Raw genomic sequence first — 24,237 nt, 5'->3', positions numbered from 1 at the left:
GTTATTGGCCGGAGAGATGTCTCGGTCATGTCTACATGGTTCCCAAACCCGTAGGGTCTACACACTTAAGGTTCGGTGACGCTAGAGTTGTTATGGGAAATTGTATGTGGTTATCGAAGGTTGTTCGGAATTCCTGATGAGATCCCGGACGTCACGAGGAGTTCCGGAATGGTCCGGATGTGAAGATTTATATATGGGAAGTCCAGTTTCAGTCGCCAAAATAGTTTCAGGGGTTATCGGTATTGTATCGGAACCACCGAAAGGTATCCGGGGGTCCACCTGCCCCGGGGGACTTAGTGGGCTGAATATGGGAGGGAACCAGCCCCTGGTGGGCTGGTGTGCCCCCCAAGGGCCCAAGGCGCATAGGGTTGGAAACCCTAGGGGGGGCGCCTCCCACCTTGCTTGGGGGGCAAGTCTCCCCCCTTGGCCGTCGTCGCCCCCCCCTCTAGATGAATCTAGGGGGGCGCCCCCTCTCCCCTTCACCCTATAAATAGAGGGGGGGTGGGAGGGCAGCCGCACCCCTTCCCTGGCATAGCCCCTCCCTTCTCCAACACCTCCTCCTCCTCCGTAGTGCTTAGCGAAGCTCTGCCGGAGAACCACGAGCTCCACCACCATCACGCCATCGTGCTGTTGGAGTTCTCCCTCAACTTCTCCTCTCCCCTTGCCGGATCAAGAAGGAGGAGACATCCCCGAGCTGTACGTGTGTTGAACGCGGAGGCGCCGTCCATTCGGCGCTTGATTGGATCTTCCGCGATTTGAATCGCCGCGAGTACGACTCCATCAACCGCGTTCTTGTAACGCTTCCGCTTAGCGATCTTCAAGGGTATGAATATGAACTCCCTCTCTCTCGTTGCTAGCATCTCCTAAATTGATCTTGGTGACATGTAGGAAAATTTTGAATTATTACTACGTTCCCCAACAGATGCTACCTCCTTCGGCGCCTGGTCATTGCTTTCATGCTTCTTTGTGGTCCTTACTTGTACTTGTTTGACCTCTAGTGTTATGTCTAGGTCGTTTGTTGCCGACGCTTGTGCCCGATCCTTAGTTTCTCCATGTTGTCTAGGTTGTGGTTTTTGTTGTTTGGGCCGTGTCATCTTTGGCGTTGTACGGTGCCTTCTTGGTGTTGCACTCTTCTTTTTATTAAATGAAATATATGCGGCTCTTCTGCATGTGGTTAAAAGAAAATCCGTAATCAACTGATCCGATACAAAGGTACTTTGATTGGGTGAATAATTAATGAAGAGTTTGTTCTAAGCGAATTGCATGTACTATCTTTGAAACCAACTTGCACACTAGTACATTGCAAAGACTGATTCCCGAAAAAAAGGCTGATTGGTCTTTGAAACCAACTATGCTCGTTCATTTTCACCGCAAAAAATAACTATGCTCGTCCATTCACTTGAAAAAAAAAACTATGCTCGTTCACGTGCTGGACACTGTACATTCTTTTTAGGGTTGACCCATTCCGGGTCTCGAGGTGATGGGCCACGTCGTTGCGAGGCTGTTATACCAGGCCCAGCAAGGGCGGCCCACGGTAGAACGGCCCACGGAACGCGCGGGGTGGGCCCTGCTAAACCTCTCAACCCCTGCCCGGCCGCTCCGCCGATATAAGTCGAGCCCTAAAACCCTGGCCGCCTTCCTTCTTCTCCCCACCCCGCGCGGCGCCTACTCTCCTCTCTTCCCCTCCCCCCTCGCCGCCGCCGCCGCCGCCAGCGCCTCCTCCACCACCGCTCGTCCTCCTATACACAGGTAAGGTACAAGAATCCCTAGCGCCGCCGCCTCGGCGGCTCCGCGGCCTCCCATCTCCCCTACTCTCGCGGTGTCCCGGCGGCGTGGTTGGTGTGCTGACGCGTTCGTGCCGTGGTTGCGGTTTTTGCCGGCAGGTGCGGAGGAGGAGATGTTGGTGCTCTTCGAGACGCCCGCGGGGTTCGCCCTCTTCAAGGTGCTGGACGAGGGGAAGCTCAGCAGCGTCGAGGTATTGAATCCGCTACCTCCGTCTCCCCACCCGTGTGGTACGACCGTACGCGCGTATGGTCAAAGGTGCTTGTTTTGTTTAGTCGACTCATCTTTGCCGTGCTTTTGGTTCGCAGGATCTGTGGAAGGACTTTGCCTCGTCGGACAAAGCAAGGAAGGTGGGATGGTTCATGGGTCTTTGAGTTACTCATCGGTGTTGTAGTTTGCTCTAACTTGTCACGGTTCCACTGCCTTGTTAGTTATAGTCTACTGTGGCTGTTTTGGAATCAGTCATATAGAATCTGTTAATGCAGAAACCTGTGTATGTAGTATTATTGTGGTAGCTGCTTTGCTAAAGTTACAATCTTTACTGGGTCCCCAAACGTTACCAGTGAAAATTACAGTTTTTCCAAGCCAGTTAATACATAAGATTAATTTAGTATACTGTTGTACTAGATGGTCTGTGTAGGTTTAATGTGAGAGGCTTCGTTTGTGCGTCCTTTATGATGTATTTTCGCATGTTTCTTGTTGAATGACCAATGGTGCTTTGTTGTTTTGTTGAGATTCTTCAGCATTGTCTTGTAGGGTTCTCTTTGTTGGTTCATATTAAGGGTTCTCTCCTGTATTGTTGTTCATTACTGACTTGCCGTAATGGATTTTATATCAGGTGGTTGAGCTGAAGGCTTTCAACAAGTTTGAAAATACTTCTGATGCTCTTTCAGCCGCAACTTTGCTGATTGATAGCAAGCCCAGCAAGGGTCTGCGCAAGTTCCTGCAGAAGCACTGTGATGGTGAAACATTGGCTGTTGCTGATTCCAAACTTGGGAATGCCATCAAAGAAAAGCTGGTTGGTTTGGAGACTCAGCTGTTCCATTCACATGCGTTGATCAGTATTGTTGTATAATATTATTGTGATTTTGCAGCAAATTGATTGCCTTCACAACTCTGCTGTTATGGAACTGATGAGAGGGCTGAGGAACCAGCTCACTGAACTTATGTCTGGACTAGCTGAGCATGATCTAGGTCCAATGAGCCTAGGATTGTCCCACAGCTTGTCTAGGTATAAACTCAAGTTCAGCCCTGAAAAGGTGAGCTTTCTACTGATGCAAAGCACCCAGAATTGTGATGCTTACTCTGAAATTATTTTCATGCTTCGTGCTCACTGTTACAAACTATGCTCTTATATTTCTAGCATGCCTTCTGGTTATGCTCTTCTTTTGGCTGCGTGTTCTTCTAGTAAAGCTACACTAATTCATGATTGTGCCCATTTATGTAGGTTGATACTATGATCATTCAGGCCATTGGCTTGTTGGATGATCTTGACAAGGAGCTTAACACTTACGCTATGAGGGTCCGTGAATGGTACGGTTGGCACTTTCCGGAGCTCACAAAAATTGTTGCAGATAACATCCATTATGCGAAAGCTGTGAAGATGATGGGCAATCGTGTTAATGCAGTTAACCTTGACTTCTCTGAGGTAAACTGTGTCCACATGTCCAAACTTGTGTTCTGCATGTGCCTGAAACCTGGTATTAAGTGATTGCTTCTGCTTCTTTTAGATACTTCCAGAAGAAGTGGAAGCAGAGCTGAAGGAGGCAGCTGTAATTTCCATGGGAACAGAAGTCAATGATCTTGACCTCTCAAACATTAGGGAACTATGTGATCAAGTCCTGGCTCTTTCTGAGTACAGAGCCCAGCTCTATGACTATCTAAAAAGTAGAATGAATACCATTGCTCCCAACTTGACTGCACTTGTTGGTGAACTTGTTGGCGCTCGCCTTATTTCCCATGGTGGTAGTTTGATGAATCTGGCGAAGCAGCCTGGCAGCACGATTCAGATTCTGGGGGCAGAGAAGGTTTGTTGAATTACATACAGTGTGTTTCTGTGAATTTTTAAATTCCTCTTTCTTTGACTAGTTGAACGTGATGTCTGGTAGTTGACCACTGTCATGCTTTTGTGGTTGAAGTTATCATTTTTTTGCTGCAACTGAACTTTAGCTTTAGCCCCAGGGACTTAAACTGGTTATATTTTTCTGCAGGCCTTATTCAGAGCTCTGAAGACAAAGCATGCTACACCAAAGTATGGTCTCATCTATCATGCATCATTAATTGGACAGGCGGCTCCCAAGCACAAGGGAAAGATCTCTCGTTCGCTTGCTGCTAAGAGTGCACTTGCCATAAGATATGACGCCCTTGCTGACGGTGACGATAACTCCATGGGTCTTGAAAGCAGGATCAAGGTACTTGTTACCGTGCTGTAGAGGCAATTTCTTGACACCGTAGATAAGATATTGTTCTCATATTTGAATCTTTGAACAGCTTGAAACACGGCTCCGAGTTCTTGAGGGTAAAGAGCTTGGGAGGTCTGCTGGTTCCACGAAAGGAAAGCCCAAGATAGAAGCGTATGAAAAGGACCGGAAGGGTGGTGGTGCTCTGATCACTCCCGCTAAAGTAAGTTGTTTCTGGCTTGCTCTATATTTCAAAGTGTAGACCAGTTATTAAACATTGTCATTTGTCAAAAACAGTAGAATTCTCATTTAACTAGAAGATTATTTTTTTAATTGAAAGATAATTATCAGGATGTTACACTGACTTTGTTCTTATTGATCAAGATCCTGGCAGATCTAACAATTACATATGTTATGTAATAGCAAAAACCAGACTTGCTCTTAATTAAGAGTGTCCAAGTGAGCACTGTATATTTTTGTTACCTAACATAATAGAGGGATTCTGCATATTCTGTCACAGAGCACGTGTTTAACCAACAGCCTTTGTATTTCCCAGTAATACATACTACTGTTGAACAATTAGAGTTTGAAACTTGCCTGACCTTATTTCGTTTGTCATTGTCAGACTTACAACTCAGCAGCAGATCTTGTGCTTGGACAAACCACTGAAGAAACGCCAAAGAAGTCAGAAGTTGCTTCAAAGAAGAGGAAGCACCAAGAGGAAGAACCTACTGCGGAGGCAGCTGAAGAGGATGGCGAGCAGGAGAAAGAGAAGTCCAAGAAGAAGAAGAAGAAATCCAAGGACATCGAGGAGACCCCCGCAGCCGTCACCGACGCTAGCGAGAAGAAGAAGAAAAAGAAGAGCAAGGAGGCCGAGGAGACCCCTGCAGCCGACGCCGACGGCGAGAAGAAGAAAAAGAAGAAGAAATCGGACGCTGAGGATGCACCCATGGAGATCGACGTGTCTGCCAAGAAGGAGAAGAAGAAAAAGAAGAAGCACGCTGATGAGTGAGCGGCACAGAGATACGGTGGAAATTTGTGGTGTAATGCTGTACTATCATCGTTGTCTGAAAGTTTTGGGATTTGCCGTTCATGTAGAATGGAATGCCACATTAGGATTAGCAGCGACGAACCCTACAATTCGAAACTTGCAAGTGGTGAGCAGACACTTTAAGAGGCCCAATGATGTGCTCTCATCTATAACATCTGCTAGTATGTTCATTCTGTCGAGTAGTAATATATTTATCTGTTGTTAATTGCCAATTTTATCCCTTATCTAGTCATTACACTTGCTGTGCAGGGATGGGAACAACACTCAACTAGATTTTTGTTGTTGCTGTTGTTGCACAACAAACACTCAACTAGACATTGTTTCTTGTTGTTGCATGCATGGCATTGCTGGCAGAATTGAACCAATTGAAACATTGCCACCACTGAGCATCTTTCTCCAAATCTTTCTTGGCTGTTCTTTGTTTGCTTCATCTTGCCTTCCAATGTAGAAGACCTGTTTGGATTGTGAGGGGGTATTGATGCATAATCCAACACTCGATCCGAGGGGTGGCTTGAGCTGCCTGTATGATGCCATCTTTGCAACTGAATCCATTAGAAAACATTTTATCAGTTGTTTTGTTTCTTCCTGGTTTGGTCAGTATCATATGATGAAACCTTGAAACAATCTTAGGACACCTGCCTATTTTCCTGTGGATGAGAAGGCATTTATATTCTGATGATACGCCTTGTTTTCTTCCGACATTTTTTAGTAATGCGATTGTTTTTATTAGTCTTTTACATTGTAAAGGTCTGTACCGCAATTTAAGCCAATGATGATTAGCTTTATGCTGGAATTACAGTCAGATACCTGATGACGATATTTCTGCGGCTTTCTGAGGCTTATGATCAATAGCTTAATGTCTTTTACATCTGTTTATATTGTTCATTTCTCTATCTTTAATTATCCCAGTGAGGATTCTCAGACCATAGGAACAGCTCTAGTTTTGTTTCTTTGTTTCACCGGCCTTGCTGACCCTATATTTTGTGTCCCTATATTTTAAGATCATCAACATTACCAATCAGCCAGAGGTTGACCTAAACCACTGAAAAGGAAAAAAAACAGTGCATGGTTCAGGTAGGTAACCTCCCTCTCTGTCTCAAATCCAAGATGCAATCATGCAACTACCTGCTACTACTAGCAAATGCTGCGTCGGTGGGGTGTAACTGTAACTGAAACTGAATCTGCCCACGCACCAGCTGCCAAGAAGAGCGATTGCCCTGGCGAATCATTTCACTACGTTGCACAAGACAGCTCTCGGTGTTCTTGTCTGTCATTCTCCTAGGCTTTATGAAGCACTTTAGTACAGCAAACGCTCTTCAGATTGCAGTGCACACAGGCCAAGCCAAGTACTCCCTCTGTAAACTAATATAAGAGCGTTTAAATCACTATTTTAATAATCTAACCGCTCTTACATTAGTTTACGGAGGGAGTACAAACGTATAGTCGTCACTAATTTGCACTTCCGGAGACGGCACCGCCGACCGCAACCTCCACCGGCGCTGTCGCCGACGGTGGCCACCAACCTCCTGCGAACTGGCGGGTACCCTACTACAGCTTCCAGCAAGACCTTCGTTCCTTCTCCGCCTTGCCGCCAAGAAGGCAGCGTGCACTTCTGTCCTGGCCTTTGCACCTGAGCTGTTCGACGAAATGCCATACACCATGATGATGTCCAAAAACGTTGTCACTGGTTTTATCCATGCCTAGGGAACTTCTCTTCTCAGACTGAGGTACGTTACCCCTGCTGACAAACTCTATCCATACTATTCTTCATCTACTGAGCTTCTTGCTATACAAATGTGTCCGAAATATGTTACTGATGTGCTCCATAGCAGCATACATAGGTCGTGTAGGTCTCAGCATCCTTGCAACGCCCTGTTGTTTTGTTTCAGGTTCAGGATCCGAATATCATGATCACATATTCACATATAATCATCTACAACAAGGTACTCCCTCCATTCCGAATTACTCGTCGCAGGTATGGATGTATCTAGATGTATTTTAGTTCCAGATACATCCATTTCTGCGACGAGTAATTTGGAACGGAGGGAGTACTACCGATGCCATATATCATTATTCAAGCATCCCGCCAGAAAGAACTTTGCAAAACTACTTGACAGTGGAAATGCTTCACAAGGCCACTCTGGAATTGCACAAACATAATTCATGCCCATTTCACATGTACAGTACCATACCAAGAGTAGAGCACACCGGCTAAATAACTGAAAGGTTTTGCTAAAGCACGTCTAGATGTGCCCCACAAATTGGCAAGGACTAGCTAGCTAGCTTTTACGCACCTTCACAAGTCTTCTATCTCTCCTAAGCATCACAAGCCGTTCCGTCACCTCAGTCATATCAGGTCGTTCTTCTATATCTACATTTAGGCACTCAATTTCCAGCTTGCCTATCTCTTCAAGGACGAAGATGTCTTCTTCTGCTGCAATCTTCTTGTCGAACATTGCTCTCCCACTCTTTTCTGTCTCATAACATTTGCGGTACTCAACGATGCGGCTACACTTATAGACAGTCTTCCTGGCAATGAGTTCCAGGAGAACCACTCCGGAGCTGTAGGCATCACTCTTTGGCGTTAACATGCCAGTTTTCATGAACACTGGGTCTATGTAAACCACCCGTCCAATAACATCCTTTGTGGAATATTCATCCATTTTACGTGACTGCGTTAGCTGAAAGCACGAGACTTTTGGGGTAAACTTTTCATCGAGAAGTATGTTGTATGGTTTAACATTACCGTGCCGTATGTCTACAGAGTGCATGTACCTTAACCCTTCTGCAGACCCAATCGCAATGTCCAAACGCTAGTCTAAGGGGAGCATTCGATTTTTCTTGCCATGGAGAATGCCCATGAGGCTCCCATTAGTAGCATACTCATTAACCGATATCAGAACGTCAGCTTCCAGGCAGTAACCGATGAGCTTCACAATGTTATTGTGGAACAATTGTGTCCGGACCTCCACTCCCTTGACAAATTCCTCCATTTGATCTTCATCTACGCCCATAAGTAAGATCTTAACTGCCACTGTTGTATTGTCAGGAAGAGTTCCTCTGTAGACTCTTGAGTAGCCGCCTCTACCAAGAAACTCTGCATAATTTCTTGTGATATTTTTTATTTCCTTCTTTGTGAAAATCCTCAGGCCCGTTACATTCTTTAGTACCCGGCCTCCATTTATTCCAAAATTCCTTTGTGCGTCACTTCGGAAGATGTTCAGAATGTTCAACTTGTCCAGCAAACTAGAGTTATAACTGGAAATGCTTGTTCCTTTGCGATCAACTTGCTCTTCCGGCGATGACCAATGATCTGCGTTTTCTTCACCTTCATTTCCAAGACGTACTGCAACATCATCAGTTTCAGGGTGCTCGTTGACATCCTCCTGCAGTTTCAGGCTCTCAGCAAGAGACTGTTCGCTAAATGAACTTATCTGCAGCCCAACTAATGAACTACTGGTGTCAGTTTTGTCAGTACTTTCCGTTTTATCAAGCATGTCAATTATACGCCGTGCATCTGGTCTTTTCTCTGGGTTAAGTTCCATGCACTCCATTAAGTGGCTAGTTTGCAGACATATGAGACTGAAAATGCAGATGACACGTAGCGCTGGTGATCTACTACGCGGTAAAACAATAGGTTCATTGGAACAGTAAGGCTGGCTATGTCGACATGGGCTCTCTCTTGGGCTGCATTACTTGTTACAGTAAAGTACACTAGTGGTGAATGCTCTGTTTTATCCTCTGAAGCTGAACTCTGCATTGTTGTCTTAAGTAGAAAATAATCTCTCTTTCCTGTGTTTATTGGTTAAACTGAATCAAGTATGGTTGGTTTTATCCACTGAGCTCAACTCCTTGTAATCGACAGACTGCCGTGTATCGCGATCGTCACGGTGTCTCGGCAGCCTGGTTGATGTTGGTGGTGTTCGAGACACCTGCGAGGTTCGTCCTCTTCAAGGTTCTGGACGAGGGGAAGATCAGCTAAGTTGAGGTGAGTGGCTCTGATACGTCTATCTATCTACCTGCGGTTTTGGTTTGTGGGATTTGTGGAAGGATTTTGGCTCGTCAGACAAAGCAGAAAGGTTTTGAGCGATTCGAGCTTGTGTCTTGATTTTCTCATGGATCTTATTAGTTATTGCACAGTTGTGGCTTTTATAATTAAATCAGGGACTGCCACGTGTCTCGGTCCAGAGGTCACCGCTATTTCTTTTGCTTTCAAAAAAATGTTACCCGTGCAAGTTCACCGAGGGAATTCAGAGTGCAAGTTAATGGTTTTGCCACATCGATTGTTGCACAAATTAAATTTAGTATAATTTGATCGGCTGGATGGATCAACAATCAGATGAGTACTAACTAGGCGGCTTATTGTGAGGGGCTTAGTTTGTACTGTAGGTCATTACTAGCACAAATGTCCGTGTGTTGCAACGAGAGAAAAGAAATATCACATGTCCTCTTTCTGTGATGCCTCAAGACCCCTCTTCTCTCACACACACATACAAGCACATGCATGTGCCTTGTATTTTGACATGACACCGAACCCATGTCGGCTGTTCACCACTTGATCACAATGTATTCGGACATGGTCGATGCCAAGGCGACGAGCTCATCCACGACACTGCCCGAACCACACCCACGCAAGGGAATGTTCATATAAAACATTAAAAAAACTAATCTCATCAAGCTAGAAGTGAGGACCGCCCTCGGCAATCTACTCCCTAATGCCCGGGGTAACTATGCCATAAAAATTCTGTCACAATCAATATTTCATCAATTTAGTAAAGAAAATTACTACATCAACCTTAAATTTTGAAAAAAATGTAACATAATTAATAGTGAAACCTAAAGTGTTAAGAAATCGCCTGATACACCTTTCCATCTATCAATGGAGTAAAATTTGTTCTGCACTAACCTTAAAATTTGGAGTAGTATATTAAAAAAAGAAACATAATTAATTGCAACAAAAACCTAAGGCCTCCTTTGGTTCATAAGATAGGAATAGGAAAATCATAGGAAGTGAGGTGGCATGCATCTCACTTCCTATAGGGAAAAGATGTCACTTGATTCATAGGATAGGATTTTTTTCCATTGAGTCTAGGCTAATGTTTTTTCCCCTTTAAAATGTGAAGGATTGGTTCCTATCCTATATAGAAATAGAAATCCATTCCTACAAACCAAAGGGCTTCATAGGAATTTTTCCTATAAAAATCCTATCCTCTAGAAATCCTACAAGATTCCTCCAAACCAAAGAAGGCCTAAATTGTTAACAAATCACCTGACACACCTTTCCATTTATCAATGGAATATAAAAGGATAAGTACACTTTGTTTTTTTAGGATAACTTAGTTACTTATCTATTTATTCAAAAAACTCAGACATCCCCAAGGCAACGATCTGCAAAATATAGTCTGGTGGATCATGAATCCACACATTGTTTAATTCCCTACAAACTCCCTCTCGAGCTAACCCGTGAGCAGCTCCATTAACGGAACGGCGTGCCAAGCTAATCTTTGTATCTTGAAAATTCTTAAGCATGGCTTTAATCTCTTCAGTGACCGGTCCAACATCTGCTAGGTTCTTCTCCCTAGCATTCACCGTGCCCACCACCATTCTTTATCCAGCTCAACATCTTCTGCACATGCAACTCCGCAGCTAGTTGAACTCTCATTCTGCATGCAAGGATTTCTGAAAACTCTGACAGACTGGAAACGGTGGCAGACCCCCCCTCGGAATGCACCTGTGTTGGATCTCATATCCAACGGCTCGAAAGCCCGTAGCACCGGTAGCACTAGTGCCCCGGGAGCACAGGATATTTCCCCCCTGTGCTATCTCTGAGCAGCTTGCAATTTGCACGTACATGCATGACATATCTCAGTAATTTGAAATGAGCCTAGTTTCATTGAACTGATGCTTGGCGCAAGGAACGCAGGAAGCAACGAATACCGATCCGACTTTCCTACTTCCAGATCAAGAGAACACACAAGAACATAAAAAAATAGCACGAAGTTCATGGCGTATAGAAAATTAACAGGTCGATGTGGAGGAGGTAGAGCTTGGCCTGCCACTATGCTGGAGCAAGCAGGGATGGCCGAGCCGCCGAGGTCAAACCACCACGGCACCACCGTCGTGGGCATCTTTTTAGAGGAGTATTTAACAAAAAACTATCACAATTTGTGGAAGTGTACCTACAAACTACCACTTTACAAATTTATACCGAAAACTACCACTTTTGTAATAATTTTTTACAAAAAACACTAGCGACTGATTTGGATGAAATTAAACTCGATTATGACAGGGCTGGTCCACACATAAGCATTGACCATTAAATTAACCATTATGACATATAGGGCCCAGGGGTCAGTGTCCTATCTAATCATGAATATACAAATTACTACTTAGGCTAATTTAACCGTGCAGGCACGAATCCGGCCGAGCCAGCCATAGCTGTCCGCCGTGGCCAGCAGCCACACCTCGCGACGCGAAGCTCTCCTACGACCGACGGGTAGCCCGCTGGCCACGAGCAGCACCCACTGCCTCTCCCTGCTGCGGCCTCCTCGAGCCACAAGTAGACCACGAGCAGCAGCCACGCCACCGCGCGCGCCGCCTGTTCCACCCTGCCACCGCCGCGCCGCCCGCCCACCCCGTCGCACAGGCCGCACGGGCATGTCGTGCTCGCCAGCCGCGAGGAGGCCCCAAGCCGCCGCCCGGTCGCTCGCCTCGCCTGCAGGTCGCGTCGCCTCCTCCAGATGCGGTCACGCGGCCGGAGTACTTCATCTTCTCCGCCTCCGGTGAAGGCCGCCGCCGCCTCGATCTCTTTCTCCAGTGAGCCGCGTGCCTCCTCTGCAGTTCATGGAGGAGCTGGTGTGGCCGGAGCGGCTGGCGACTCCCACTTGCCATCATTCGCCGCCGGCGACAGGGACTACCCCTGGTCTTCCTCCATGGGGAATTTTGGATGAAGGAGATAGGAAAATGACATGTGGGCCTTATATGTTGACGGTTAAACTTAACGGTGCTTACTTTTTTAGTTCTGACATGTGGGCCAACTCTATCATAATCGAGTTTAAACGAGTGGAATGGGGCACTTTTCATACATGGTAGTTTTTAGTCAAAGATTAATGCAAAAGTGATACTTTTGACATAAATTTGTAAAGTCGTAGTTTGTAGGCACGGTTCCACGAATACTCTCTCTTCACAGAAACCGGAGAACGTCGCTGCCACGGGCAACCATGGAGCTCAGTGCCCCGCCTTCATCCACCTCGCTCGTGACCCCCTCTCTCAACCTAGAGCCAAGCGTTTTGTCGCGTCTTCCCCGCCGAAACTGGTGTTATCCGGATGAGATATCCAGCGCCGCCCGCTTCAACTCGATCTTCATCCCCGAGCCCTCGGCATCCCCGTCTGCTGTTGCTTGCAGGGTGGCATGGTCCTCCTCGCCGTCTCCATGTACATGGTCGCCAACCATGTGTTTGTTCCCCGTGCTTTCACCCAGCCCTCCTCGTCCTCTCCCTCCACAGGGCCCTTCCTAGTTCTCTTCGACATTATCTCTCTGTATCAAGTCTCGAGGCTACTTGTTGACTTGTTTAACTCGTCCATATTTAAATTGGTGATGATTAGTGCAAAGAAGCGAGGTGGGACTAATAGTTGGGAAGGAACCTTGGTTTTCAATGCAAATAGAACGGAGTTTGGCTGGTTGTATTCTTTTTGATGGAACGGGAGGTCTTGTGTTCGAATCACACATGAGCACCTTTTTTTTATTTGGCTGATGATCGTGGAAGCCCACTGGCCCAGTAAAGGGAGGACCAGGCTGCGTGCGAAAGATCGAGCGAGGCACAGGCTCTACGAACGGACTGCACGTTGAATTTAATAAAATAGTACCATCTCAGATGTAGAAAATAATATAGTTAAAAATAACTGAAAGCGTAAATTTACGAAAAGAAGCGTATTGTGACGGTAAACCCACGGAGTCAATTCATGCTTTATTATTAGGAAGAGATTCCATAATTTGGCATGTGGCTCGCTGTTTGCTGAGATCTTGCGCATTGGCTGTGCTGTTCTTTTTGTTTGTTCATATTAAGGATGCTACTGTAGACTGTATCATTGATCATAACTTGCTTGATTGTATAACTGGTGGTTGAGCTGAAGGCTTTCGACAAGTTTGACAATCAACCGAAGAAACGCAAAGCCAAAGAAGTCAGAAGTGGCTTCAAAGAAGAGGAAGCACCAAGAGGAAGAACCTACTGCAGAAGCAGCTGAAGAGGATGGCGAGCAGGAGAAAGAGAAAGTCAAAGAAGAAGAAATCCAATTACGGTGAGGAGCCTCCAGCGGTTGATGCCGGCGCTGTGTCATTCTGCTATAGCAATCTGCTATAGTCATTCTGTCGAGTAGTACGTAACTAATATATCTATCTGTTGCTAATTGCCATTTTTGTTCATTATTATCCAGTCAGCAGATTCGATCAACACATGCTGCGCAGCAGTGGCGGAGCTACTTGGAGGCCAACCTGGGCCATGGCCCCCCAGCTCATAGGAAAACATGCAAATATGCCTTAATATTTAGTCTAATTTTCGACTAAATTCAGCCTAAAGCAATCATGTTTGCCCCCCCTTCAGCCCATGCCCCCCCATAATTTCATCTCAAGCTCCGCCACTGCTGTGCAGGGTTGAAAATAGCCTCAACTGGACATTCTTTTTTTGCTGCATGCATGCATCACCTCTAATGTCGCATTGTTTGGATCACAAACCATAGGTGATTAAAATACTTTCAGGGCTTGATAATTACTCCCTCCGTTCATCTATTTTGGAACGGAGGGAGTACGAAATAGTCAGTCAGATGTAACGGTGACCTGCTGCCGCCAGCCAATTCTATTTTGTTGCATGCATCACCTCTGATTTTATATTTTAAGATAAGATAACACTCCTGATCAGCAAGAGATTGACCAAAACCGGTGATAAGAAAAACACTTTTGGGGCTCGCTAACAGTCAGTCAAATGTATCTGTAACCTGCCGCCCCTATATTTTAAGATCAACGTCTCTAATCAGCCAGCCAGAGATTGACCTAGACCAGTGATAACTAAGAAAAACCACCGGATCCCCGGAAAGTCAAAAGGAGCATCACTGCATGGTTCAGGTTGATAATCTACCTGAGCTCCCCCTCTTTTGGTTCATAAGATAGGAATGTTATAGGAATAGAAAAATCATAAGAAATGAGATGACATGCATCTTAATTCCTATGGAGAAAAAAGATTGTCATTTGAGCATATATAGGATATAATTTTTTTTCATTTAGTCTAAGCTAATGTTTTTTTTTCTCTCCAAAATGTGAAGGATTGATTCGTATCTTAAATAGGAATAGAAATCCATTCCTACAAACCAAAGGGCTTCAAAAGAATTTTTTTCTTTGTAAATCCTATCTTATAGAATTCATAAAATTTCCTACAAACCAAAACCAAAGGAGGCCTTGATCTAAGCAGCTGCAGCAACCAATGAACCAATCCATGATGCAAGCGCACAACTAACCATAGCTCCAAATGCATCGGTCAAGCTTATTTATGATTTCGTGTTGAACCTGGTAAACAAACAAATAGACGGTCTTTCCGTAGCACCTAGTGGTACATGCCACTGCGTCAGTGGAGTGTATAACTGAAACTGAAACTGAAACTGAATCTGTCCACACACTTTTGGGACTGGATTTTTTTTCTTTCTTCGACCCTGATGAATAGTCAGTCGGTCAACTATAGACAGAGAAGATCAAAATTAAACTTAAAGAGAGGGAGCGGGAGTGATGAGTCTGTGTGGACCCATTGTGTCAGTCACTGTGCGGTTCCTCTCACACTCACTCCTTGGATCAAAATCAAACTTAAAGAGAGGGAGAGGGAGGAACCCAAAGAGGTCAGAAGTGGCTTCAAAGAAGAGGAAAAACCAAGAGGAAGAACCTACTGCAGAGGCAGCTCAACAGGATGGCGAGCAGGAGAAAGAAGTCAAAGAAGAAGAAATCCAATTACGGCGAGGAGCCTCCAGCGGTTGATGCCGGCGGCGCTGTGTCATTCTGCTATAGCAATCTGTTATGTTCATTCTGTAGTACAAAGTGGAGTCATCTATTTTGGAACGGAGGGAGTAGTAACTAATAGTATATCTATCTGTCGTTAATTGCCATTTTTGTTCATTGTATCCACTATCTAGAGCAGGTTCGATCAGCACCTGCTGTGCAGGGTTGGAGACTAGACTCAACTGGACATTCTTTTTTGTTGCATGCAATGCATGCATCACCTCTAATGTCGCATTGTTTGGATCACAAACCATGGGTGATTAAAATACTTTCAGGGCCTGGTGATTCATAGTCAGTCAGATGTAACGGTGACCTGCTGCCGCCGCCAGCCAATTCTTTTTTGCTGCGTGCATCACCTCTAACTTTATATTCTAAAATCAACACTCTCAATCAGCCAGAGATAAGAAAACCACTTTGGGGGGCTTGCTAACAGTCAGTCAAACTCAAATGTAGCACTAACCTGCCGCCATTATATTTTAAGATCAACACCCCCAATCAGCCAGAGATTGACCTAGACCAGTGATAGGAAAAGGCACTAGATCCTAGAAAGTCAAAAGCAGCATCACTGCATGGTTCAGTTCAGGCAGATAATCTACCTGAACCTCTTGCAGCAACCAGTGAACCAATCCATGATGCAGGCGTACAACTAAGAACTAACCATAGCTAGCACCTAGTCCTAGTACATGCTACTGCGTCAGTGGAGCGTAACTGAAACTGAGACTGAATCTGTCCGCGCACCAGATGACAAGAGGAACGAGTGCCCCGGAGAATCGTTCACTCACTGCGCTGCAGCAGTCGGGGACGGGGACTCGATCCTTTTCTTCTCCTCCCCTGATGAATAGTCAGTCGGTCAACTATGGGCAGAGGAGATCAGAATCAAACTTAAAGAGAGGGAGAGGGAGTGATGAGTCTGTGTGGGTCCGTTGTGGCAGTCACTGTGCGGTTCCTCTCACACTCAGTCCTTGGATCCCCCTCCTCCTCGCCACTTGCCAGTGTGAGGTGGCCATCATCATTCAAGGTGCCACAGGATATGCCCCAGTGAGAGAGAGGGAGAGAGGACCATCGTTCATTCATTCACTCACTCATTCATGCTTGTCAGGGGAAAAAATAATCCTAACACGGCTCATGATGGTGCTACTGAATCATCATTCATACGTGTCAGTATTCAATTTTTTTTAATTTTTTTTGCATGACGATCCCTCTGTTTCATAATGTAGTGCATGTAGATTTTCTGAAAAGTCAAACTTTACTACTAGTAATTTTGACCAATTTTATTTTATACTAAAACTATTTATAACTATGATATGAAATATATATAATATGAAAAAAAACGTCTTATGATGTAGTAGTATATAATAAGATATTTCTCTATCAGCTAATATAAGACGTTTTAGATCACCGAGTACATGCTTTGCTCTATAAACTTGGTCAAAGTATAAAGATGAATTCTCAGAAAATCTATGCGCACTACATGGTGAAACGAAGGGAGTACTTCTTTTCTTAACTCGGCACAGGGGCAAGTGTTTTCAGGCAGAGGCTTCTATTTTCTCCTTTTCCTTCTGAAGAATAAGCGCTCCTACTCCTTGGATTCAGGAACTGCTTCTTGCTGGTAGTACAGTGCCGGTTACTATTACTAGTAGTACTACAAACACTGCACGGGTGAGCAGAAGAGAAGAGGATCCAAGCCGATTTCCGGCGGAGGGGGCGTCGCTGTCCCCCCGTCGTCAAGGGTTGGCTCCGTACTTCAAGCCTCTACCAGTGGTGTCCAGTGCAGACATCTTCCTCTCTTCCAAGGCAACTCTTCCTCTTCCTTTCTTTTTTTCTGGATGGGCTTCTTTGGGATCCGCACGCTCACATAGTTTCAGAGAAAGGGATGAACAATATTTTGAGAGAGGTTTCAGAGAAAGGGATGAACAATATTTTGAGAGAGATGGAGAGAGCATGCTGCTGCCTGTCGCCGTCGCCGTTCACCCCGAGCCCGTCCTACAAATGGAAACGGGTGCTACATTCCAAGCCACCGGCAAGAATTTTGCTGTCAGGTCAATTTTGCTACTCGAGACTACTACTCTTTCCGTTCTTAAATATTCGTCTTTCTAAATATTTTTAACAAGTGACTACATACAAAGCAAAATGAGTGAATCTATACTTTAAAATTTGTCTACATACATCCGTAAATGGTAGCCATTTGAAATGTCTAGAAAGACAAATATTTAGAAACGGAGGGAATACTTTTTAGGGCATCTCTAAGGCAGACTCGTAAATCTCCTGCAACCGTTCGGACCACGCAGTCCGAATCATGGGAGTCATCCAACGCCAACATGTATCGGTTCGTGGAGCGGAACGGACGCGATTTCTCCCGTAAACCAAAGACAAAATTCCCAAGCCCGCTTCTAACGCTCCTAACAGGCGCCAGCTGCCCGTATTAATGCCACTGTAGAGCGCGTCGCTCCGCATTGAAGATGGCTCAAGGCGGACGACCTCTCGCTGCCTCCGCCATTGAAGCGGCGCACCGGCCGAGGACGCCGCCCGCTGCACACTCGGCTGAACATGTCTCCTCGCCACATTCACATACCTTCATTAATCCCGTGTGGAAACCGAGAAAATGAGAGGGAGAAAGGACCATTATTCATTCATTCACTCATTCATACAGGTCAGCCAAAAAAGAAAAGAAAAAATAACACGGCTCATGATAGTACTGAACAATCATCCATTTAAAGAAAATTAAAAAAATTGCATGGCAATCCATGGTTTATGGAGCATGCTTCTTTTCTCGACATGGCTCAGGGGCAAGTAGTTTTCACTTTTCAGACGGAGGCTTCTATCTTCTTTTTCCTTTTGTTCTGAAAATGAACACTACTAGTAATAGACAGACTCTTCTTGGATTCAGGCATTGCTGATTCTTGTTGGCAGTAGTATCAGTTAGAGCATTACTAGTAGAACCCTCAAACCCTTATAGCAGTTTTAAGGGTTGAAAAGTGCCAGTTTTTGACATTTTTAAGGGTTGAAAAACAGGGGCAAAGACTAGAACCCTCAAACCCAACCCTTAACCCAACCCTTAAACTGCTTTAAGGATTGGATTTGAGGGTTCTAGTCTTTGCCTCAATCCCAACCTTTAAAACTGTCATTTCATATATCACACATTTCATCATATGACATATCACAAATTCCATCACATTTGACATAAAACAATAATCATTCTAGTTATTATTACAACACCGAATAAAACAATAATCATTCAAATTATTACAACAATGTTTGAGCAAATTACACTAATTGTTCGAATCAAATAGGACATAGAAAAGTAAAACAAAGATACATCATGAGCCAATGCGCCGCCCATCCAACTGCCAGTGGTGCTCTACTAGATCATTCCGGAGCCGACCATGAGTGGTTGCATCCTCAATCTCACGATGTGCTTGAAGAAAAGCGTGTATGCGAGAAGGGTTTCTTTCCGGTTGCACACGGGTACCAACATTGTCATAGAAACAAGGGAGGTTTAACCCTCTCTCATCCTCTAGGATCATGTTGTGTAGAATCACACAACATTTCATGATGTTCACCAAGGTTTTTTGTCTCAAAACCGAGCTGGACCACGAACTATGGCAAACCTTGCTTGCAAAACACCGAAAGCTCTCTCAATATCCTTGCGGGCTGCCTCTTGTGCCTTGGTGAAATGAGCCTCTTTTCTTGTTAAGGGCACCCCATTTTTCTCCTTGATGGACTTCACAAGAGTTGCCCATTCGGAATAGATGCCATCGGTGAGATAGTATCCCATTGAGTACTCATTGTCCATGATTTTGTAGTTGCATTGTGGAGCATCCCCAGAAATTAATCTTTTGAACAAAGGAGATCTATTGAGGATATTGATATCATTGAGTGTTCCCGGCAACCCAAAGAATGCATGCCAAATCCATGTGTCCTGAGATGCTACGGCCTCAAGCACAATGGTAGCATCACGGCTTTTACCGCAATACATTCTGTGCCATGCCTTTGGGCAATTTTTCCACCTCCAATGCATGCAATCAAGACTACCTAGCATCCCCGGCCATCCCCTTTTTTCATTCATTTCCATTAATCTATTTGTATCTTCCTCGTTTGGTGCCCGAAGATACTGCTCACCGTACAACTGGATGACCAACTTGGCAAACCTACGGACTGACTCCGTGGTTGTATCTTGCCCAATGCAAAGATACTCGTCGGTATAATCCGCGGGTATGCCATAAGCGAGTACCCGCATTGCCGCCGATATCTTTTGATATGCACTAAACCCCATGATACCAGCGGCGGATCTACGACGTTTAAAGTAATAGGAGGCGGCCTCACAACCGGTGACAATCTTCACAAACAAACTACGCCGCATTCGATACCTTCTGCGGAAGAGACGAGGAGGGTATGTAGGTACCTCCGTGAAGTAGTCTTCCATCAAATGCTCGTGTCCGAGAGCGCGGTTCCGGTAGATGGTGACTCGCCCCATCTTCGACCCTCTCCTCTGATCCATCAGCTTCACGTGGTTTTCAAACGATTGCACGTCGATGAGGAGGCTCATCATCTCGACGTCGTCGTCTTGCAACAACTCGCCGATGTCCGAATCGTCGGATGACGACCAACCCGACGAATCGGACAACGAGTCCATGGCGTCGTTGTTCACCTCCATCTACACAATACAACAAACAATAAATTGTGAGTGCCAACAATGAATCAGAAAGGAAAAAATAAAATAAAAAGAAAGAAAAGGAGGCATACTTGCGAGGAGCTCGGGGCGGCGGCGCGGCTGCCTCTGGCTCGCCTGGCCTCTGGCGCGGCGGCTAGGAGAGCTCGAGGAGGCCTGAGGCCGGCCTGCCTCGGGCTGCTGGGGGGCGGGGGGCCGCTGGGGGGACGGGAGGCCGCTGGGGGCGGGAGGCGGCTGGGGGGGGCGGGGAACGACGGCTGAGGCGGGCGGCCGGGGGGCGGGGCGCGGCGGCTGGGGGAGGTGGAAGAGAGGAGGCGGGGTGGGAGGCCGGGGGCGGGGCGGCTGGGGGCCGGGGCGCGGGGCGGGAGGCGGCGGGGAACGGCGGATCCGGCGACGGGAAGTGTGGCGCAGCCGGCGACGGCCAGCGTGCGTCGAGGGGAGGCGGGGGCCGGCCGGATTGGCGGCGGGCGACGGCCAGCGGCTTGGGAGGGAGGAGGCGGGAGGTTGGGGACGGGAAATTTCCCTCCCGCGCGACGGGGGAAGGGAGTGCAGGTTGGGGTCAAGTGCCCCTCTCCAACCCTCACTTCTACATATTGGAATTGAGTTTGAGGGTTGGACCCTTACTCTTTTTTAGGGTTTGAGGGTTTAGGAATTCTAGTCTTTACATTTTTTTTATTGCAATCCAGAAAAAAGCGGTTATTTTTAAGGTTTGAGAGTTTAGGGGTACTACTAGTAATGCTCTTACTAGTAGTAGTACAAACGAACAGTGTACAGCTGAGCAGAAGAGAAGAGGATCCAAGCCGATTTCCGGCAGAAGGGGCATCGCTGTCCCGCGTCGTTAAGAGCATCTCTTAAAACGCGGACCTGTAAATCGCAGAATGCGTTGGATGCGGGCCGAAAACAGTGTTGATAGAACAGAAACATCAAATGAACCTGTAAATTTTTGAAATCTGAACTTCGTGGTAGAAATCGAACTACTTCAGTAGAACTAGCAACGTTCATAGTATCTGGTCATCATACGTATATCATACATAGCATTTTTATACAAAGTAGATCGAAGGAGCGGCAGTCACCGTAGACCCTACTGCCAAAATTTGGCTCACCAAAGCCATTCGGTGGCGGCGACACTGCAGTGGCGACGCTGCAGCGGCGGAGGAGTTCAGTTGTCATCGGAGGAGGAGACGAGGTCGACGTAGATGTCGTATCGCGCCTTGGCTTCACGGCGCCATCCCTCGAGGTTGGCGTCGAAGTCCTACGCCTTGGTGAGTCCCTGTTCAAGGAAGACGTTGTCGAGCTCGCCTAGAGTTCGACGGCGGTGCTCCATCTCCTCCTCCTCCCGCGTACTGCGCGCGACGATGGCCCATTCGAAGATGTCCGCCTCATTTGGGGGGAGGAAATCCTCCGGGCCGATGACGCTACTGCCGGGCCGCACCGGCTCCTCTGGCTCCCTCTTCACCACCCGGAGCGGCGGGAGCTCCTCCGACTCCCTTTTCATCGGCATGAGGAGTGGCGTACGGGAGCTCAACCTCCCGGCAGAGGAGCTGCCCGCGCCGTAGGGCTGACGCGTCTGCCTGCGGTCGTACTCCTCCGTCTCGCGGCGGAGGAGCGACAGCGGCGACTCTAGGCAGCGGTTTGTGTACTTCTTCGCGGCTCACTTCCTTGCGTCGTCCGCTCTAACACACCGTTGTCGCTCGGGGTTGTCGCTACCACCGGAGCGGCGGCCCGAGCTCCACATCCTGCGCCACATGGTGGGAGCGACGACGAATTTAGCTTACCGGTGGCGAAAAATGGGAGAGGGGATTAGGAAGTCGCAGCGGCGGAAGGGTTTCGCCCCGTATAGTCGCCCCAAACCCGTAGATATACCACGTGCGGGGGGAGCTTGCGAGCCACCGTAAAATCTTTTACGGGTTCAACGACTATACGGGCTCTGGTTTGGCCCAAAAAATGGCCAAACTCGTATAGTCGCCGGATTTTACAGTTTCCGCGTTTGTAAGAAATCTGCTATAGATGCTCTAAGGGTTGGCTCCGTACTCCAACTCCAAGCCCCAACTCAACTCAAGGAAGCTAGTAGTACTACCAGTGGTGTCCAGTGCATACATCTTCCTCCCTCCCGAGGCAACTCTTCCTTCCTTCATTTCTGGACGACTTCACTTCTTTGGGATCCACACACGGACAGTTTCAGAGATGAACAGTACTACTTGGTCACCTTGGTATTTTATGCCAAATTTTGACTATGAATTTAATTAACAAAATTTCCATGCATGTCACAATAAGTAGTATAATTTTTTATGATATACATGAATATTTTGTTAGTTAAATTTATGATTAAATTTTGACACAAAATACGAAGAGAATCAATAAGCCAAGACGGAGGTAGTAGTAGTGTAATTTGAGAGAGAGACAGATAGAGCATTCTGCTACGGGTCGCCGTCGTCGTTCACTCTAAGCCCGTCCTACAAATGGCTACTATTACCACTTCCTCCATTTCATAATATAGTGTGCTCACGTATTTTGAGATTTAACTTTGACCAAAAATTTAAACAACATGGATGACTGCGGCGAGAGCATGACAAATACCTTTGAATTCATATTCGAAAGAAGTTTTCAAAGGTATAATTTTTCAGTAAAATAATTTATGTACTATTAGTCTAATTTATTGTCAAAGTTAATCTCAAAAAATTTAGGCGTGCTACATCGTGGCATGGAAGGAGCACAATCCAAGCCACTGCCAAGGATTTTGCTGTCAGGTCAATTCGGCATCTACTGCTACTTTCCAATTTCCAATTTTCTATTGGAAAGAAAACAGTATATGTATCTGTCAAGTACTCCATTACGTGCCAAGTTGGATTAGGATAGTACATACGTGGTTCTTGTCCATTTCCCGTTGTTCATGTTGACAATGTGCAGAAAAGCGTATGAAATGCCGGGCGAGAACGACGTGTGCAGTCAAGCTCCTGCTAAGCACAAGTGGATGTTTTTACTTGTTTATTATTGTATGTAAGGCTGTTAAAGGCTTAAAGCATTTTTGGCTTTCGGCTACACCTAAAAGCCCGGAATGCATCACCCTAATCCTAATGCCTTATTGCCTCCTCCCTAGCGTGATCTCCGCAACCTAATATAAATTGCAAGCAATAGGCCTTTATGCTATTTTTTCCATTTCATTATTATCCAGCCTTTGGCTTATTGTTGGCTGGACAAGTCTCCCTAGAAAAAAGGGAAAAGAATATCACAAGATCCTCAAAAGGGGAAGCAAAAATCCAAAAAGGAGCCAGCAATCATGCACGATAGAAAATTATACTATATTACTATACTATGGTCTAACAAGGACGGTTGGGTTCAGGAATTTACGCATGCATGTGGTTTTATTAAGTGGATTAGGAGGAAAATTTACATGAGAAAATTCCTTGACCATTCGATGCAAAATTGTCTTCACCGAAAACATAATAAATTTACAAATGTGTCGTTATCTCTACTGATCACTACTGGTCACGGAGTCATCCATAAAATATTTTTGGCGTCGTCTCTGGCCCATGCGCACCCTATGGCGACCAAGTCTCAACGTGCCATCGGTTTCGATGAGAACCCTCTCATAGTCAAGCGTATGTGTGCATTTATTGTGTACGTTGACGCCTAGTACTATGTACATACACATCGAATACCATTTTGTCTATTTTTTATATATTATACTACGTCTGATCTGAAAATTAAGTCCGTAATTTCTCACCGTCAGAGCTTTCTTTGACGACTTTCGCTCAAAAAAGTCCTTCACAACTGTATATTATGCAGACGTTTCCCAAGTTTGATCATCCGTAATCAAATTAATTGCGCCCAAACTATCAAATTCATACTAGTGCGTTTATCACGAGTATCCTTTTATCATGTGGAATTATTTTCATTCAAGACAATACGTTCACTCAGGGATTACTCGCGGACATACCTTTCCGAAGAGTATGTCATTTTCACGAAAAACTTATACTTTGGATCCGATGCAGTACAACCTGAAATAGCCGTCAAGAGAAAACACAAAATAATGATCAATATTGATATATTCAACTATCTTATTAATATAATTTTCTTCTTCCTTGACTATCCTACATGAGTTGTGGTGGTTTTGTAGGACAGGAATGTGTCACATGCACAAAAAACATCCACGAAAGATTTAGATGCAGGAGCAGACTTGTCACGTCGGAGTCAAAACTAGTTGGGTTCCACTCCTCCACCCCACCATCTTTGCTCTGTCCCGCTTTCACTCACTCGCAGGTTGCCAAGCACAACTTTACTACTTCTAACACTATCACCT

The 24,237-nt window shown here is 45.8% G+C and overlaps 1 protein-coding gene, 3 non-coding genes and 1 pseudogene across 5 annotated transcripts; 4 read left to right on the top strand and 1 right to left on the bottom strand.

Moving 5' to 3' along the window:
• The first annotated feature begins 1,603 nt into the window (after positions 1–1,603).
• On the top strand, positions 1,604–5,437 carry LOC125535760 (putative nucleolar protein 5-2). 2 transcript variants are annotated; one of them, XM_048698836.2, is made up of 10 exons: positions 1,604–1,749; positions 1,884–1,975; positions 2,091–2,132; positions 2,621–2,800; positions 2,877–3,041; positions 3,230–3,430; positions 3,513–3,809; positions 3,993–4,193; positions 4,273–4,404; positions 4,807–5,437. In XM_048698836.2, the coding sequence occupies exons 2-10, from the start codon at positions 1,898–1,900 to the stop codon at positions 5,191–5,193; spliced, it is 1,683 nt and encodes a 560-aa protein (XP_048554793.1). In that variant the 5' UTR covers positions 1,604–1,749; positions 1,884–1,897; the 3' UTR covers positions 5,194–5,437. The 2 variants fall into 2 exon arrangements, with proteins under 2 accessions (XP_048554793.1, XP_048554794.1); XM_048698837.2 differs by having other exon boundaries at positions 1,647–1,754.
• A 253-nt stretch (positions 5,438–5,690) lies between these two features.
• On the top strand, positions 5,691–5,784 carry LOC125541976 (small nucleolar RNA snoR31). Its single transcript, XR_007297765.1, has one exon. It is a non-coding gene; the product is annotated as a small nucleolar RNA snoR31 (small nucleolar RNA).
• A 44-nt stretch (positions 5,785–5,828) lies between these two features.
• Positions 5,829–5,915, top strand: LOC125541950 (small nucleolar RNA snoR31/Z110/Z27). The gene has a single exon (XR_015617842.1). It is a non-coding gene; the product is annotated as a small nucleolar RNA snoR31/Z110/Z27 (small nucleolar RNA).
• An 80-nt stretch (positions 5,916–5,995) lies between these two features.
• LOC125541957 (small nucleolar RNA snoR77Y) lies at positions 5,996–6,076 on the top strand. Its single transcript, XR_007297747.1, has one exon. It is a non-coding gene; the product is annotated as a small nucleolar RNA snoR77Y (small nucleolar RNA).
• Positions 6,077–7,511: 1,435 nt separating this feature from the next.
• Positions 7,512–8,786, bottom strand: LOC147983882 (putative wall-associated receptor kinase-like 16; annotated as a pseudogene).
• Between the last annotated feature and the right edge of the window lie 15,451 nt (positions 8,787–24,237).

Source organism: Triticum urartu, chromosome 2A, assembly GCF_056163025.1.
Source record: "Triticum urartu cultivar PI428250 chromosome 2A, HENAU_Tu73, whole genome shotgun sequence".
NCBI lineage: Eukaryota > Viridiplantae > Streptophyta > Magnoliopsida > Poales > Poaceae > Triticum > Triticum urartu.
Note: the sequence above shows the minus strand (reverse complement) of the source record. Positions and strands in the feature narration are given on the sequence as shown.

Bases quoted from the DNA above. Each gene is read 5' to 3' on its own strand.
- LOC125535760 (XM_048698836.2), top strand. From the start codon at position 1,898: ATGTTGGTGCTCTTCGAGACGCCCGCGGGGTTCGCCCTCTTCAAGGTG. The intron at 4,194-4,272 runs GTACTTGTTACC...ATCTTTGAACAG, and splicing joins GTCTTGAAAGCAGGATCAAG to CTTGAAACACGGCTCCGAGT. The intron at 4,405-4,806 runs GTAAGTTGTTTC...TGTCATTGTCAG, and splicing joins CTCTGATCACTCCCGCTAAA to ACTTACAACTCAGCAGCAGA.